At 46.8% G+C, this 14,903-nt stretch overlaps 1 protein-coding gene across 2 annotated transcripts in view; it reads left to right on the forward strand.

Annotated features, from left to right (window-relative positions):
- POLR1A (RNA polymerase I subunit A) overlaps positions 1-14,903 on the forward strand; it is an 82,844-nt gene that overhangs the window by 25,560 nt on the left and 42,381 nt on the right. For both annotated transcript variants that reach the window (XM_005575390.5, XM_015433461.4), the window contains 5 exons: positions 1,653-1,823; positions 1,954-2,076; positions 4,648-4,878; positions 9,608-9,862; positions 14,432-14,623. In XM_005575390.5, the coding sequence (XP_005575447.3) occupies positions 1,653-1,823; positions 1,954-2,076; positions 4,648-4,878; positions 9,608-9,862; positions 14,432-14,623 (972 nt within the window). The remainder of the gene's footprint in view (positions 1-1,652; positions 1,824-1,953; positions 2,077-4,647; positions 4,879-9,607; positions 9,863-14,431; positions 14,624-14,903) is intronic.

Raw genomic sequence — 14,903 nt, forward strand, 5'->3', positions numbered from 1 at the left:
TCCAAGGAAAGACCATGGGATAACTGCTCCCAATGACTAGAGTTGAGAATCTTAGTTGGATGTCCCTTAAAAATCGGGCAGCCTGGCCAGGCATGATAGCTCACAGCTGTAATCCCGGCACTTTGGGAGACCAAGGCAGGAGGTTCACTTGAGCCGAGGAGGTTTAGACCAGGTGGGCAACATGGCGAAACCCCATCTCTACCAAAAATACAAAAAATAGCTGGGTGTGGTGGCTCATGCCTATGGTGACAGCTACTCAGGAGGCTGAGGTGGGAGGATTGCTGGAGCCAGGGAAGTCAAGGCTGCAGTGAGCTATGATTGCACAAGTGTATTCCAGCTTGGGTGACAGAGTTAGACCCCATCTCAAGAATTTAAAAAAAAAAAAAAATTGATCATCCCCTTTGTCGAACAAATGCTTGGTCTCTGAGGGGCAAATAGCATCCTCTGATTCCTATGCCCCAGTGTCCTCTTTCCTTGTGATTGACGGGACATGCTTTTTCTTCCCCCTTACTCTCTGTGTTCCATCCTCATGGCAGCCCTTGCCAGGCACCATCTAGGCACTGGGGATACGCCAGTGAGACAAGTTCTCACTCATTTCACAATCACTGGTCCTGAGCCAGGTAATGCCATGAGCAGTGAGTTGGGCTAACAGGACCCAGTCATCATGCAGGTGACCATCTCTCCCACTGGGACTCCAGCCAGAAGGGGACCCTGAGTGTTTTATGTAGAATACATCTATTTTCCCTCCAACTAAAGAAGACTCTTGTGTTCCTCAGGGTTGAGGACAAGCCCACTTCATCACTACTGGGTTTTCATGACATTCTCATTTACTGAATCTTCACCCACCGTCACCCTCCCACCTCAAGACACTGACAGTTTTCTTCTCTCATCTGCCCACACTGGAAGACATGGAACCATCTGTCTGCTTGTGTCATACCCAGCCAATGGGGCCAGTAGGTGGCCAGACAGTATCAATAGGTGGTGCTCTAAACCAGCTGAAGGCAGTTTCTGTCCCCTGGGTAGGGAGTGGGAGAGAGGAAGAGACGGAGCTAGAGGCAAAAATATTAAAAAAGGATTGGTTAAATATTCCAGTGAGACTTGGCAATCAGCCAGTAACTTGATACAGCTCAGTTGAAGACCCACATCTTAATTGATGACATAGAATATCATATGGCAAACCTAGCTCCTCTTAAGAAATTGTTCCACCTGCATGTTTGTAAGTGGTTTGGATCAAGTTTTTCAAAGCCATAACTAAAACTGAAACTGCATATGAGAATCGGTTATCTAGTGGGATAACAGAACTTCCTGAGAAACATACTGATGTGAGAAGGACTTCTTAGTTTTCTTTAGAAATTGCATATTAAAGAATTTCAGCAAATGCTTTAAGAAAGGAGCATGCTTACTCATTTTGAATTCATCTTACTACTAGAAAGAGACAGACTGGTAAATATGTAATAGTGCTGATATGTCTTATCGACATGTACTTACAAGATTGATTTATCAGCACGTTTGTCTCTGATCTGTCAGGTTCAGAGGAGATAAACTCCAGAGTGCATAGTCATCAGAGCCAGGGTAAGAAAGAAAAATTAAATCAAGCCAGGCCTTTTGGAGCTTTTTTCCATCATTCCTGTTTTCTTGGTTTTATCTTCCAGGAAAAAGACTCTTTGATTGCTATTGACCGATCCTTTTTGAGTACACTTCCAGGCCAGTCCTTCATAGACAAACTTTACAACATTTGGATTCGCCTTCAGAGCCACGTCAATATTGTGTTCGATAGTGAGATGGACAAACTAATGATGGACAAGTACCCAGGCATTAGGCAGGTGAGCAAAAACTGGATTCCCACTGCTAGCTGCAGAGGATAAATAATAAACATTGTGTATTGAAACAAGAAACTAATAAGCCTACTGGAATTCTTGTTGAATGTTATTATGGCCTTTTTTCTCCATAAAGATCCTGGAAAAGAAAGAAGGCCTGTTCCGAAAACACATGATGGGAAAGCGAGTGGACTACGCTGCACGCTCAGTCATCTGCCCAGATATGTACATCAACACCAACGAAATTGGAATTCCCATGGTGTGTGTGTGTGTGTGTGTGTGTGTGTGTGTGTGTGTGTGTGTGTGCAGGGCTCATTTGCTCCCTGTGGGTGGCAGACAGGAATGCCACAGAGGGCTGAGGACAGGATGTGCAGCAGATTATAGTGGCTTGGGCAGAACTAGCTTCTGCCTCTTCCTGGACAGCCCATGAGGAGGTGACTGGAAGCCACATGATGGCATTGCTCTCACTCCTTGCCAGGCTTACAGACACCTTCTACCCACAAGTCAGCACTAGGGAGCTGATTGCGGGGTATTCCACATCCCTGCCCACATAGCTTCCTCCTGCCCACCTCAGCCTAGTCTTTTGACCTTCCTCACCAAATTGAATACATGACAGGGGAGAGGAAGAGGGCATGGGGTCCAGGCATCAGAAATGTGTACCCCAGGTTACTGGGAAGAGGAAAGGGAGTGAGTCCTGGAGAGAGACGTGTGCATGTTGCCCACGCCCTGTTTTGCTTCTCAGGGTAAGCAGCTTACTATTCACCTGTTAGTGCTCTCCCGCGACCCCCTCCGGGAGCCAGCTTCATCTTCTCACTTGCTTAGCACTTCACGCCATGGTGCTCAGCAGCAGCAGCCTTTAATGAGCTTCCTCCTTAATAGGCCTCGAGGTCAGTAATGTGAAGGTGGTTTAATTTCCCTCCGTGGAGAGCCTCATTTCCTCGCGCGCCACCCGCTCCACCCCTCTCTGGGGACTGGTGATGAGCAGCGCTGAAGTGTTCTTTCCGATCATCCTGTGTCCCCATGGCCTCATCTCTCTGTGGCACACTTGGGCTTCCTGGACAAAGGCATGACAGGAGTCTGAGAAGGCCCAGTCCTGTGCCCAGTGCCTCCTAGGAACCATAGTCCTTGCATCTGAAAGCTGGATCACATGGTGAGGACCAGCTTTGTGAAGTCCAGTGGTGACATTCCCAAATCTGAGGCCCCGAGGAGACATGTAGCAACTTTTGGTTGCCCTCTCTGGACAGAAGGCAGGGGCCACCCTTGTTGGCCTTGACCTCATAGTGCCTACAGCGTCCCCAGCTCTGCGAGAGACCTTCTGTGCTGCCTCTTCTGTCTTCCAAGGTGCTGGGTTCTCGTTTGTGGATCTGGGTTTGTTTGATAGTGGCTTGTCCCTGGAGGAGAGACTCCGAAGTCACTTCTCTGCCCACCTGCAGACTGCCGCGAGTCTCAGGGCCATGGTGGCCTGGGGTGTAGGTATTCCTCACAGTATAGCTGGGAAGAGCAGAGCAGATAGAACTGCCTCTGGCCTCTTGGATCACACGCTTCCCATAGAGTACTGTTGACAGGTGCCACAGGAACAAGGAGCTAGAGACCAGCAGTGAAGCACAGACTAGTGTGCTCCTATATAAAGCGGTGTCCAGGGGTGGAGACAGACAGTAAATAGATAAACAAGTATAGATATGCTCTGTTGAACGGTGATAAGTGGTAAGTGTATCAGCAATAGTAGAGCAGGCTCAGGCTGAGGAACGCAGGGGCTGGGGTAGCCCCAGGAGCCTTCTGAGAAAGTGCTGCTGCACGGGACCTGTGCAAAGCTAGACGAGTTCCTTTATGTAGGATGTCTCAGAGTCTCTGGTGTGTTTGTATACATTTGGAAGGTACATTAGAGATTTATAATATTCAGTAGCTCAAAAACTCATTTAAACAGGGAACTTGTTTTACTTGGAGTGTCTCCCAGGCCTAACTTTAAACACAGCACACTGCATTTTCTTAGGTGTCAGAGGAATGTGTCAGTTTCATCTCAAGTACCACCTTGATTGTAATGGCTGCTGCAGAACTGTGGAGCTGAGAGATTCCAATGCCATGTCTAGGCTCAGGGACAGCACCACGATCCGTTAGTGATGTCTGCTGGGGTGGATGAGGAATGTTGTGGTATTTGAGGACAGGCATTTGCCACCTGTCTCAAGCAAGTGCCCCAAGCCACCTTTGGGAACTTTGAATTTATTGGCAGATAAGAAAATGAAGTTTTAGAGTGGGTTAAAAAAATTAGCCGGGCACGGTGGCTCACACCTGTAATCCCAGCACTTTGGGAGGCCGAGGTGGGCAGATCAACTGAGGTTGGGAGTTCGCGACCAGCCTGACCAACATGGAGAAACCCCATCTCTACTAAAAATACAAAATTAGCTGGGTGTGGTGGTGCATGCCTGTAATCCCAGCTACTCGGGAGGCTGAGGGAGGAGAATTGCTTGAACCCAGGAGGCGGAGATTGTGGTGAGCTGAGATCGCGCCACTGCACTCCAGCCTGGGCAACAAGAGCAAAACTCCATCTCAAAAAAAAAAATTAAAAAAAAAAAATAGTAATATGTAAACTGCTGCACTTAAATTATTCTCCTCAGACTAACTGCTGGAAAAGGAGGCCTAGTCTCTATACCGTTAAGGGAGTAGCAGAAGACAGGCAGGATGTTACTTCGCTCACTGGAAGGCCTTCTTGGCCAAGTCAGATAGCTCTTCCTTATCTTGGGGGAAAAGACACAGCCTATTGAGACAGATTTGGGGTCCATGAGACCTTTTTTTCTCCCTGCCCTGATTTGCTACCTCCATTCCTCATTTCCAGGTATTTGCCACAAAACTGACCTACCCGCAGCCAGTTACCCCGTGGAATGTTCAGGAACTTAGGCAAGCGGTCATCAACGGCCCCAATGTGCACCCAGGAGCCTCCATGGTCATCAATGAGGACGGCAGCCGCACAGCCCTGAGTGCTGTGGACATGACCCAGCGAGAGGCCGTGGCCAAGCAGCTCCTGACCCCAGCCACAGGGGCACCTAAGCCCCAGGGGACAAAAATTGTGAGTATGGGCAGCTTTGGTCAGGGACCTATCCAGCTCCTGTTCAGATCCTGGTAATTGGTGGCCATCAGGTGTGGCTCCAGTGCACGCTGACACAGGAGCCCATCCCTAGGAGGAAACTCCCCCACACGTGGGTGACTTTTAAGATTCACCTTGTAGTCCCTGGGCAGAAGAATGACTGCCCTTAAACAGGGCTACTCAAAGGGTAGTCCCCGGACCAGCATCAGCAGCATCCCTGGAGCTTGTGAGCAATGCAGATCCCCCCACCCCTACTGAATTTGAATCTCTGAGAATAGAGTTCAGAATCTTTCTTTATCATGCTTTCCAGAGGGTTCTTCTGCATGCTGTTGTTTGAGAGCCACTCTTAGGAAGGCAGTGCTCTGTGCCAGTGATAACCAACAAGTGGCAGGTTATAACTAATGTTTCCATATTGGGCAATTGCTAATGCCAGCCCATAGTGCTGTGGTAGGGAATCCTGAGGCTCTATCTGGTTCCACTGGAAGGAGCACATGATCAATTAACAATGTTGCTGAATGCATGAAATCAGCAGGTGACAGCTCTGTGGCTCTGTCACGTAATAGCCATTCCTGCTGGGAGGGGAGTAGCAGATGACCCCTATCTAGGCAACAGTGGCAGCAGTTGTTGGAGGGAAATGGATTCGACTTGGGTGTAACCCACAAGTGACTACCGGAGTCGATGGGTGACTGCCTGGATTTTCCTCACCCACCTGCACAGAAGGCAGGCCTCTCCTTGCCCTCTGCCCACCCATACCCCATGGCTGACCTGCTCTTCTTTAACACTGAGTTCAGCTCTGCAAAGTTGCATCAGCCTTGAAGAAACTTTGGAGGAACCGAGAGGAAAAGGAAATGCTCCTGGCCTTGCGGCGGTGCTCATCACTGCTCACCACAGGCCTTCTTGCTTCCTCTGGTTCTCACCGCCGTCCTGAGGGACAGCAGTAATACACCGCCTGTTTTCTCCTTTGGCACTGGGGCACATGCAAACACAGATAAGTCACCTCTTTTGTTCTTCTCTAGTGCACAAAGTAAGGTTTGTATTCAGGTTCGTAGAATCAGTCTGCCTTTCCTAAGTGCCTGGTGTTTGGCTAGGCACTCTGTGAGCAATGCAAAAAGAAGCAAGGTGTATTTCACTTCACTTACATTTAACTCAGGTCAAACATGTGAAACAGACTCACAATAGGAAAGGATGAGAGAGAGACTAGGAGAAGCGGTGAGGGATGAGGCAGTACTGATGCCCCCTGCATGCTAGCACTTTGCAGTCCCTGTGGACGGATCCTCGCCACCCTGGAGTTGACAGCATGGTGGGGGAACCACTAGGAAATGAGCATATAAATGTATTGCTGTTGCGGAGGGGTGTGGAAGACACCACAGGGAACAGCAGTGACAGACAGTGACTTTAAGCATATAATGCCCAAGAAGAAACAAGTTTGAGGGGAATGTGCAGGGCAAGTGGGCAGGGAGAGTTTGGGGTCATCAGGAGGCAGCTGTGAGCCAGGTGCTGGGGCCAGCCTCAGAGCTAAAGAGGGGACTGAAGGCAGCGAACTCTTGCTGCTCCCTCAGGCCTTAGCAAGCCCTCGTTCCTCTGGGGTCAGATAGTAAATATTTCTGTGGTCCTGGGCCATGCAGGCTCTGCTGTAGCTGCTCAACTCTGCCGCTTAATGCCAAAGCAGCCACGGATAGTACACAAATAGGCATGGCTGTGTTCCAATAAAACTTTATTTACAGAACCAGGTGGTCAGCCTAAGGACTGTAGTCTGCTACCCCCAAAACTGTGATTTTTTTTTTTTTTTTTTTTCTTGAGACAAGGTCTCATTCTGTCTCCCAGGCTGAAGTGCAGTGGCGCAATCACAGCTGCTGCAGCCGCCACCTCCGGGGCTTAGGTGATCCTCCTGACTCAGCCTCCCGAGTAGCTGGGACCACAGGTGTGGCTAATGTGTGTATTTTCTGTAGATGTGGGGTTTCACCATGTTGCCCAGGCTGGTTTCCAACTCCTGGGCTCAAGAGATCTGCCCTCCTCAGCCTCCCGAAGCTCTGGGATTACAGACATGAGCCACTGCTCCTGGCCTGTAATTTTTGAAGACTTTGGTTAATGTGTTGCATATGGGCCAGGGCAAGGCTGAAGGGCTGTGTGAGGCTGATTGGGAAGGAAACACTGAGGTCTGGGTGAGGAGGAACCACAGGCTAGGTGAGGAGGGGAAAGGCCAAAAGGACCCATTTCCCCTGTGAGGTATGAAAGCTCTGCCCCATCCCCTGGGCCTTGTAAATAAAAGAGGAAATGGCCCAAAGATCCAAGGCTCATTGCCCTGTTCAGCAGCCTGCTAGAAGCCGGCCTTTGGCTCCGAGCCTGCCTCTTAAATCTCTGACCCTGGGGCACTGGGGCACGTTCATTTTCACTGCAGTATTTATTTAGAGACAAGAGAAAGGAAGGGCCTCGGGTTTGGGTTGGCAAGGGGAATACCCTGTGCTCCAGGGCTTCTGTTTGGATTGGCCAGTGCCTTCCAGACTGGCCTGTGTACCTTCCCAGCTGTGGTAAGTTTGCTTACGCTGGAGGATGTCTCGAATTTGCAAGACTCAAATCCTAGGCCCAGCCTGGCTCTTTGGGCTTGGGCCACAGATCTAGGCAGTTCCTCCCTTGAGAGGCTAAAGAAAGAAGACCTCAGCTTGTATGACGCAGTCAGACGGCAGCCAGTGCCCTGGGCAGATGCTCATGGGAACCCTCAGAGTTTAGGTCTCCTTGGAAACATGGGACTTGGCAATGGGGAGGGGAAGGTTTGAATTCCTTGGGAAGCAAAATGATGGACTCCATGCTAGGTACTTTTAGGACTGCTTTGTAGCACATGAGGATTTTGCTCCCTGCTTCCCTGAGCTAGAGAGAGAGAACTTTTAACCTCACTGAACAGGAACTGGGGAGAGAGTTTTGGGGAGCATCTCTTAATTACTTCTAGCCTCTCTCTTTAGTGAACTTTCTCATACAGTTTCATGAATGTAGGCAACATAAGAAGAAACTAGACTTCCAATAATTTGTTGTTTTCTCCTACCTGCTATCTTTAGAGGAGATTTAGTTGTGATTTAGAGGAGATTTGGGGTGGCAGAAATTTCACCAAGTCTCCATAATTCCTTTGTACTACTAACAGGAGCCCTTCAAAATGCATGGGGTGGCAGTTACCTTCATGCATTTGTCTTTTAAGGTGTCACTTTATGTTCAGTGTTTAGGAGGCCCCGTAGTTAATATAATTAAAGATAAGGGTAGTAAGGGTCTTAATAGGCGCTACGGGAAAGTCAGCTTTGTGAGAGAGATGTCTGTCAGAAGGACATGACCAGCCAGGTATTTATAAGGGGGAAAAAGTATGAGCAGTGGCTATCTTAGAGGGGTACAATTACTTGTGATTTTTAAATTCTTATCTTTAAAATTGTCTGTATTTTCTGTTTTCCCTCCCGCAATAAGCATAACACTTGTTCAATATTTCTTTCTTTCTTTAAAAATAAGTGAAGATCTTTTTTAAAATTTACAGAAGCATCACATATTCATTATAGAAAGAACAATGCTAAGATGTAGGAAAGTAGCTCCGTGTGGTGGCTCCTGCCTATAATTCCAGCACTTTGGGAGGCCAAGCCAGGAACATCATTTGAGGCTAGGAGGTTGAAGCTGCAGTGAGCCATGATTATACCGCTATACTCCAGCCTGGCAACAGAGAGAGACCCTGTCTCAGAAAAATAGTAACAGCCTAGTGAGGATCCAAGCACCCCTTTCCCATATAGACACACACACACACACACACACACACACACACACACAAGCTGGGTTGGTTTTTAAATTGCTTTTTTTTCATCACGTCACATGCCACCTGGGTTTTTTTTTTTTTTCTTTGCTGTAATACATTATTGCCATCACTTCAGACCTTGTATGTATTTACCTTATCCTTGTTCATCACTGCATAATATTCCATAGTGTGGACACACTATTGTCCCTTCTATGGGGCAGTCAGGTTATTTCTAGCTTTTGCCACTGTAAATGCTGCTGCATACTCATCTAACCTGTGTGGGTGCTTTTTTTTTTCCCTGAAGAGCCAACGGGAAATGTGTTTTAAGTGTTCTAATAGCTATTTTCAAACTCCATTCCCAAAAGATGATGACCATGTACAGTTCTTAATTTTTGAAGTGCAATAAAGTGTTTTCTGAGGGCATTGAACTAAGAACCCTGTTCTGGCTCTGCTGTATGAAGCTGGGCAAATTTTTTGTGAAATGTAGAATTTCTGTTTAGAATAATGTACTCACGTGATCATGGGGGGATTTGAGAGTCTGCCAATGCCTTTCAAACCCAGTGGTTTTATGGTTATGTCTTCATTTTGTTATGGTTATGTCTTCAGGAGTTGTATCCATTTCTTTCTTCAGATTAGTTTTCAGAGGAATCCAGGAACCTGGGAGGGCTATACCTCTCTGAAGAAGACAAAGACCTGTGGTCTTATTTGTTCCTTATACTTCTGAGCCTAGAACCAGGATCAGGGTTGTAAAGGGCCAGGACCAGAAGGGCCTAGGAGGTATTTCTCAGAGATTTCTAGGGTTTTGCTCCACATTAAAAATTCCACTTGCATTTAGCTGACTACAACATGAGACAGAAGCCACACCTTGGCCAAGTTGAGGTGAGCACTTGGAAAGAGCAGTGGTGATACTGATGTTTGCACTGATCACCCACCTGTCCACTCTGTTCCCAGGTGTGCCGGCATGTGAAGAATGGGGACATTCTGCTACTGAACCGACAGCCCACCCTGCACAGACCCTCCATCCAGGCCCACCACGCCCGCATCCTGCCTGAAGAGAAAGTGCTGCGACTCCACTATGCCAACTGCAAGGCCTATAATGCCGACTTTGATGGAGATGAGATGAATGCCCATTTCCCCCAGAGTGAGCTGGGCCGGGCAGAGGCCTACGTCCTGGCCTGCACCGATCAGCAGTACCTTGTTCCCAAGGTAGGTCTGGCCTTGAGGCCATTCCGTGGTCATCGTCAGCATGACTTAGCACTTTTAACTTGGGCCCTGCCAGCCCCTGGGGTCACTGGGCAGTTCTGGGACACAGGGGCACCTGGAATGGAGGGTCCTGGTTTCTCCCAGGCGGGGCTTTTAGCCCATCTAGTTGCTTAGAGGCTGGGAAATGTTTCTGTCTTGCTACGTTGTAAAATGTAAATCAGGACAGAAATTGTAATAGCCATCCCAGAAAGCCTACCTTAGTAACTGTATAATAGATCTTGTATTCAACACTTAAGTTTGGATTCTGCAACTTAGTAGCCCCTGGCCAGCGTTAGCATCCCAACACTGTAATGGTTCTCATGGTCCACAGATGACTTTGATCCTTTGTTCTGACAAACATGAGTTTTAAGAAGCAGCCTAACCCCAAGGGCCCAGAAGAAATCCCCCATCAGCCCGTGAAGGCATCTTCTCTCCTCTTTGAATCCCTTCCTTCTTTCTCCAAGTTCAGTCCTCAAGGGCAACCCCATGTGGTCACAGCTATCCAGAGGGACATGTGGGAAGGATAGAACTTCCTCCCCCATCTCCTGAGCAGCTGACTCGTGACCAGGAGTGGCAGGGGCGTGAGTTAGCATGTGCTCATGGGAGGGACAGAGCGGGGAAAGAGGCAGGCTGCAGGGAAGAAGACACAGTGTGTTCCAGTGCCTACTTCACCCTCACCACCCACCCAAAGGTCCGAGGCCTCCTAAATTATAAGCTGTTTGCACCACAGTGATTCACAGTTATACATCATTCATTTGGATTGTGGTGGAGTATGAAGAATAATCATTTAATGTCAAACCAAGGCTCCCATTTCCCAAGTACTTTTTCAGTGCCATGCACTGTGCAGAGAGCACTTTAGAGGCTCCTCATTTCACCCTCCCCACAGTCCTTGGAGGTAGGTGCTATTCATGTCCACATTTTACACTTGAAGCATTTGTGTAACTTGTCCAGGGACACTCAGCTGAGAAGCAGGAGGAAGGACAAGGCGCTCCCAGATCTTCCTGGGGTTTGTGCTGCCGCAGGGATGGAGAGCTCTGTGCACAGGGAGTGCCAGGGGCTGCTCAGAGATGCCTAGCGTCGATCGGCATCCTCTGCTCCTTGGAGCTTCTCTGTTCCCATCAGCTGTCTGCCACTAGGGAATCAGGCAGGTGGCCAGGAGCCCAGCATCCCAGACCCTTTTCCCACCAGATGCACCACTGTGGCTTCACAAGGATCCCGGTTGTTTAAGTTGGCCTTTCCCTTCTCTGCCCACCTTTGTTGGCTGTGGATTAACGAAGGGACTAGATGTAGGAAGAAGTGGTGAAGGGCCTACCCAGATTACTTGGAAATTAAAAAAAAAAATACATTTGCTAATTTGAAAAGTAGCTTTTTATGTTTTCATTTAAATAATAATGTGGCTTTCGTGGTGGTGGCAGTAAAAGCTGCCATTAAGTGGGCCACGGGCCTTAGATACTGCTGTAAGCAGTTTGCAGACATTCCATTCCTTATGAGGTTCGTGTGATTTTCAGACAAGGAAACACCAAGTGAGTAAATGTCAGCCAGCAATGAGGCCAAGACTCGAACCCAGCAGCTTTGGACGATATCCCCCCCTCCCCGCCCCCCCATCCATGTGCTTGCCTGTGCATATTCTTAGCGTGTTCTTAGCCCCACTCAACAGGCGAGGCTGGGATTAAGGGAAGGCAGGTGACAGGAAGTGGCTCCCAGGACTGTGTAGGTCTCTGACTCTATAACAGCCGAGTCATATTTCACCAGAGGGGATGCTACCAGGGAGCAGCAGATGGTTTTTTGCTGGCAGAGTGACCTGAGGCATTTGCTGCGTGGGGAGTTGAGGTGCTGTAAAGTCCTCAAGCCAATGACCTTGAATGTGCTGTGCTTGATTTTGATTGAATAAGGTACAAAAGCCGTAGGAGACTTCATGCTTACATTGTGTCCTGCAGTGGACTGACTTATGTAAATCCAAGTGGGCCTCATCACATGCTCATATGCCTATGAGTTTTAGGTTGGGCGTACACTTAAGGGAGGCAGGAGAACACAGGTGAATAAGCTTAAGGTCAATACATTAATTTATTGAAAAAAGCTTGTGGGAGATGGCTTGAAGATTCAGTGTACTTTCATTCACTTTCTTTTGTCAGAGGTAAAGAGCTTTTGATTCTTGATAAATTTTATTTAGTCCTTGGTGTAAATGCCAAGAAGTGGAATCCTTATATTTGCTAATGGTTATAAAAATACAACATGTCTTTATTGGCTGAGTCCTAAAAGGACAAGAGCTGATTTGGTTAAACTAGGAAAACCAGTATTTTGGGGTCATTTTTCTTAGTGTGTCTTTATTTCCCTTAGTTTCCATATTTCTTTATTTATAATTCTATTTCTTCTGTATTACCAGGTTCTTTCCCTTAACTAACCATAATACCAAATTAAAGTACATTTTGTCATTAGTTTTATGTACTTAGTAGAGTTTTGTGGCATCTTTTTATTTAAAGTAGGAGTTGAATGGAACTGTATTTCTTTTCCATGAAAACAGTTAAACTTTTCATTTATGTGTTACTTTTTGGACTAATTTTTTTTTCCTTCTGTTTATTTATTGAGGGCCCATGCTTTGTGAAAGTTTTTAAGCAAGGCTTGAGATATGTTTCCTGACTTCTACCTAGTCAGCTAGAAAATTCAAATTACAGAATACCCTATTCCCAAAGCATCCTGACCAGAGACATTAATTGTAATGTCATTTTGCTGTGCTATTAAAGAGAATAGTAAAGCTGACAATTTTCTGGGATTTTGATTCAGAGATGTTCTTTCTGATTCTCAGCAGGATTTAGGAAATTTAGAATTATAAGTAGACCTTTCGTAATTTGCTTTAATCAGCATTCTGCCATATAATTTGTGATGGTTGCATTGAAAGCGATTTAGCCATCAAAGTAATTGTCTAGTCACGGAAAAATCTGGGCAGAGAGAGGAAAAGGCACTGAATAGATCACAGAACCTGTAATTATGTTCTTTAAGGAAGAAAACAAAAGGAAAAATCAGTATCTGCCCGCCAAAGACTGTGAGATGAGTCAAATGCGTAATACTGGTTTGGCTTTTTCCCCCAAGCAAAATAAGACCATCTCGGCAACAAGAGGTAGAGTGTAATTTTTTATGTACGTTATTAAGTCAAAGCCTTCATAAGAGAGGCTGTGTGCTCCATCTGATCTTGCCTTAGGTCTGTGCCACCTTTCCAGCCCATCTGCAATTGTTATCCTTGAATTTACATAGAGCCTATCACTGTAGTGTTTAGACCATTTGACCAGGATCCTTTTTTAGCCTTTGAGTTAGTACACGTGGTTAAATTTCTAGTGCTTCTCCCAGGCTGCATTTGTGAGTTCCCTTTGCCTTAATTATAAAACATGACCATACTGTTGGCTAGTATTTACCAAATAATCAAATGATTAACAATCTTTATATCCAAGGCACAGGTTTTTCTCAAATTCCTATAAACATTGAAAAGTTTACAAAAGCTACATTTTAAAGAACGTCAGTAAGCATAGCTATTCTTACTTTAGTGTGAGTTACGTTGCCATGAACACAGACCCAACAGATAAGGTTCAGGAGACTGGGGATCAGAATGGCTTTGAAAGTGTCAGATGAAATTAATGCACTCACCAAATCTCAGGCTTTTCATAAAAGCCCTTGTTTTTGGCATCTGGTAGATAACAGCCTTTATTAAGGGCCCACCATGAACCCTGTGCTGTGTTGTGAAGAGATAACTAATAATGGCTCTTCTCCCTTCTGCAATCATGTACGTCAGTCAGGCCCACTCACAGCTCTCTTGAGGAATCTGCCGGAACCCCTTCCTCCCAACACTGGCCAACTCACCCATCAGGCCTCGGCTGTAAAACCGCCCTTCAGAGAGGCTATTTCTGACCATCCTCCTCACCTCAAATCTATATTATGACCCACCCTGTTATTTTCCTCTTTAGCATTTAAAACACTTTGTGATACTGTATTTGTTTACTGTCTAATTCTTCTTCATCATAAAGGACCATGTCTGTTTGGTCCACTGGAGTAGGGAAAAGCCTACCCAGTGCCTAGGCATTCAGGAGGCTCCTGACAAATATTTGTTGAGTGCATGACTGATTTACAGAAGAGCCAGGCCAGAAATGTGTGAAAAATACTAAAGCATAAAACCAAAGTATAAAAACAAGAACACAGCTGACAGCAGCCAGACCAAATTTAGGCATAAATGCCAAAAATATGCTGGAGTAACTAGAACCAGATGGGATTAAACAGAGAAGGCTTGGGGAACTGGATGAGTTTGAAACAGTTTTGATACAGGATAGTGGGCAAATGGCAAATGTAGAAGCCAGTGCTAAACCCTGGTCTTGTGCTTTGTGAAGCAGTTTGCCCCCAAGCAAGAACATAGTGAGGACGTGGGCCAGACAAGACAGGGATATAAGAAGGGCTCTTGCTAGAAAGTGGCTTCCAGGCAGGTGATTAGGGATTAGAGTTTGACTTAAGATTTGTTTTCATTCTTCTTGTGTTGTCTGTTTTGGCTTATAGGATGGCCAACCATTGGCGGGACTGATCCAGGATCACATGGTTTCAGGTGCAAGCATGACTACTCGGGGTTGCTTTTTCACCCGGGAGCAGTATATGGAGCTGGTGTACCGAGGACTCACAGACAAAGTGGGGCGCGTGAAGCTCTTTCCTCCTTCCATCCTGAAGCCCTTTCCGCTGTGGACAGGAAAACAGGTAATTGGGAGAGAACAACCAGTGTATGTAACAAAAGGAAATAGGCCACTCATGTAAAAGGTTTTATTCTCAGAAGAGCCGAGACCAGAGACAGAGAAATGGCTAAGCCAGCAATAGTCTGACTTTCTTTCCCCTTTGTTTGGGGTTCCTGAGTCTGAGTGGCTTCAAGGGAGTGTCTAGCAAGAGTAGACTGCATAGTAGCCAGGCACCGTGGCTCACACCTGTAATCCCAACATTTTAGGAGGCCGAGGCGGGCGGATCACCTGAGGTCGGGAGTTCG

This window comes from Macaca fascicularis, chromosome 13, assembly GCF_037993035.2.
Source record: "Macaca fascicularis isolate 582-1 chromosome 13, T2T-MFA8v1.1".
NCBI classification, from domain to species: Eukaryota; Metazoa; Chordata; class Mammalia; order Primates; family Cercopithecidae; genus Macaca; species Macaca fascicularis.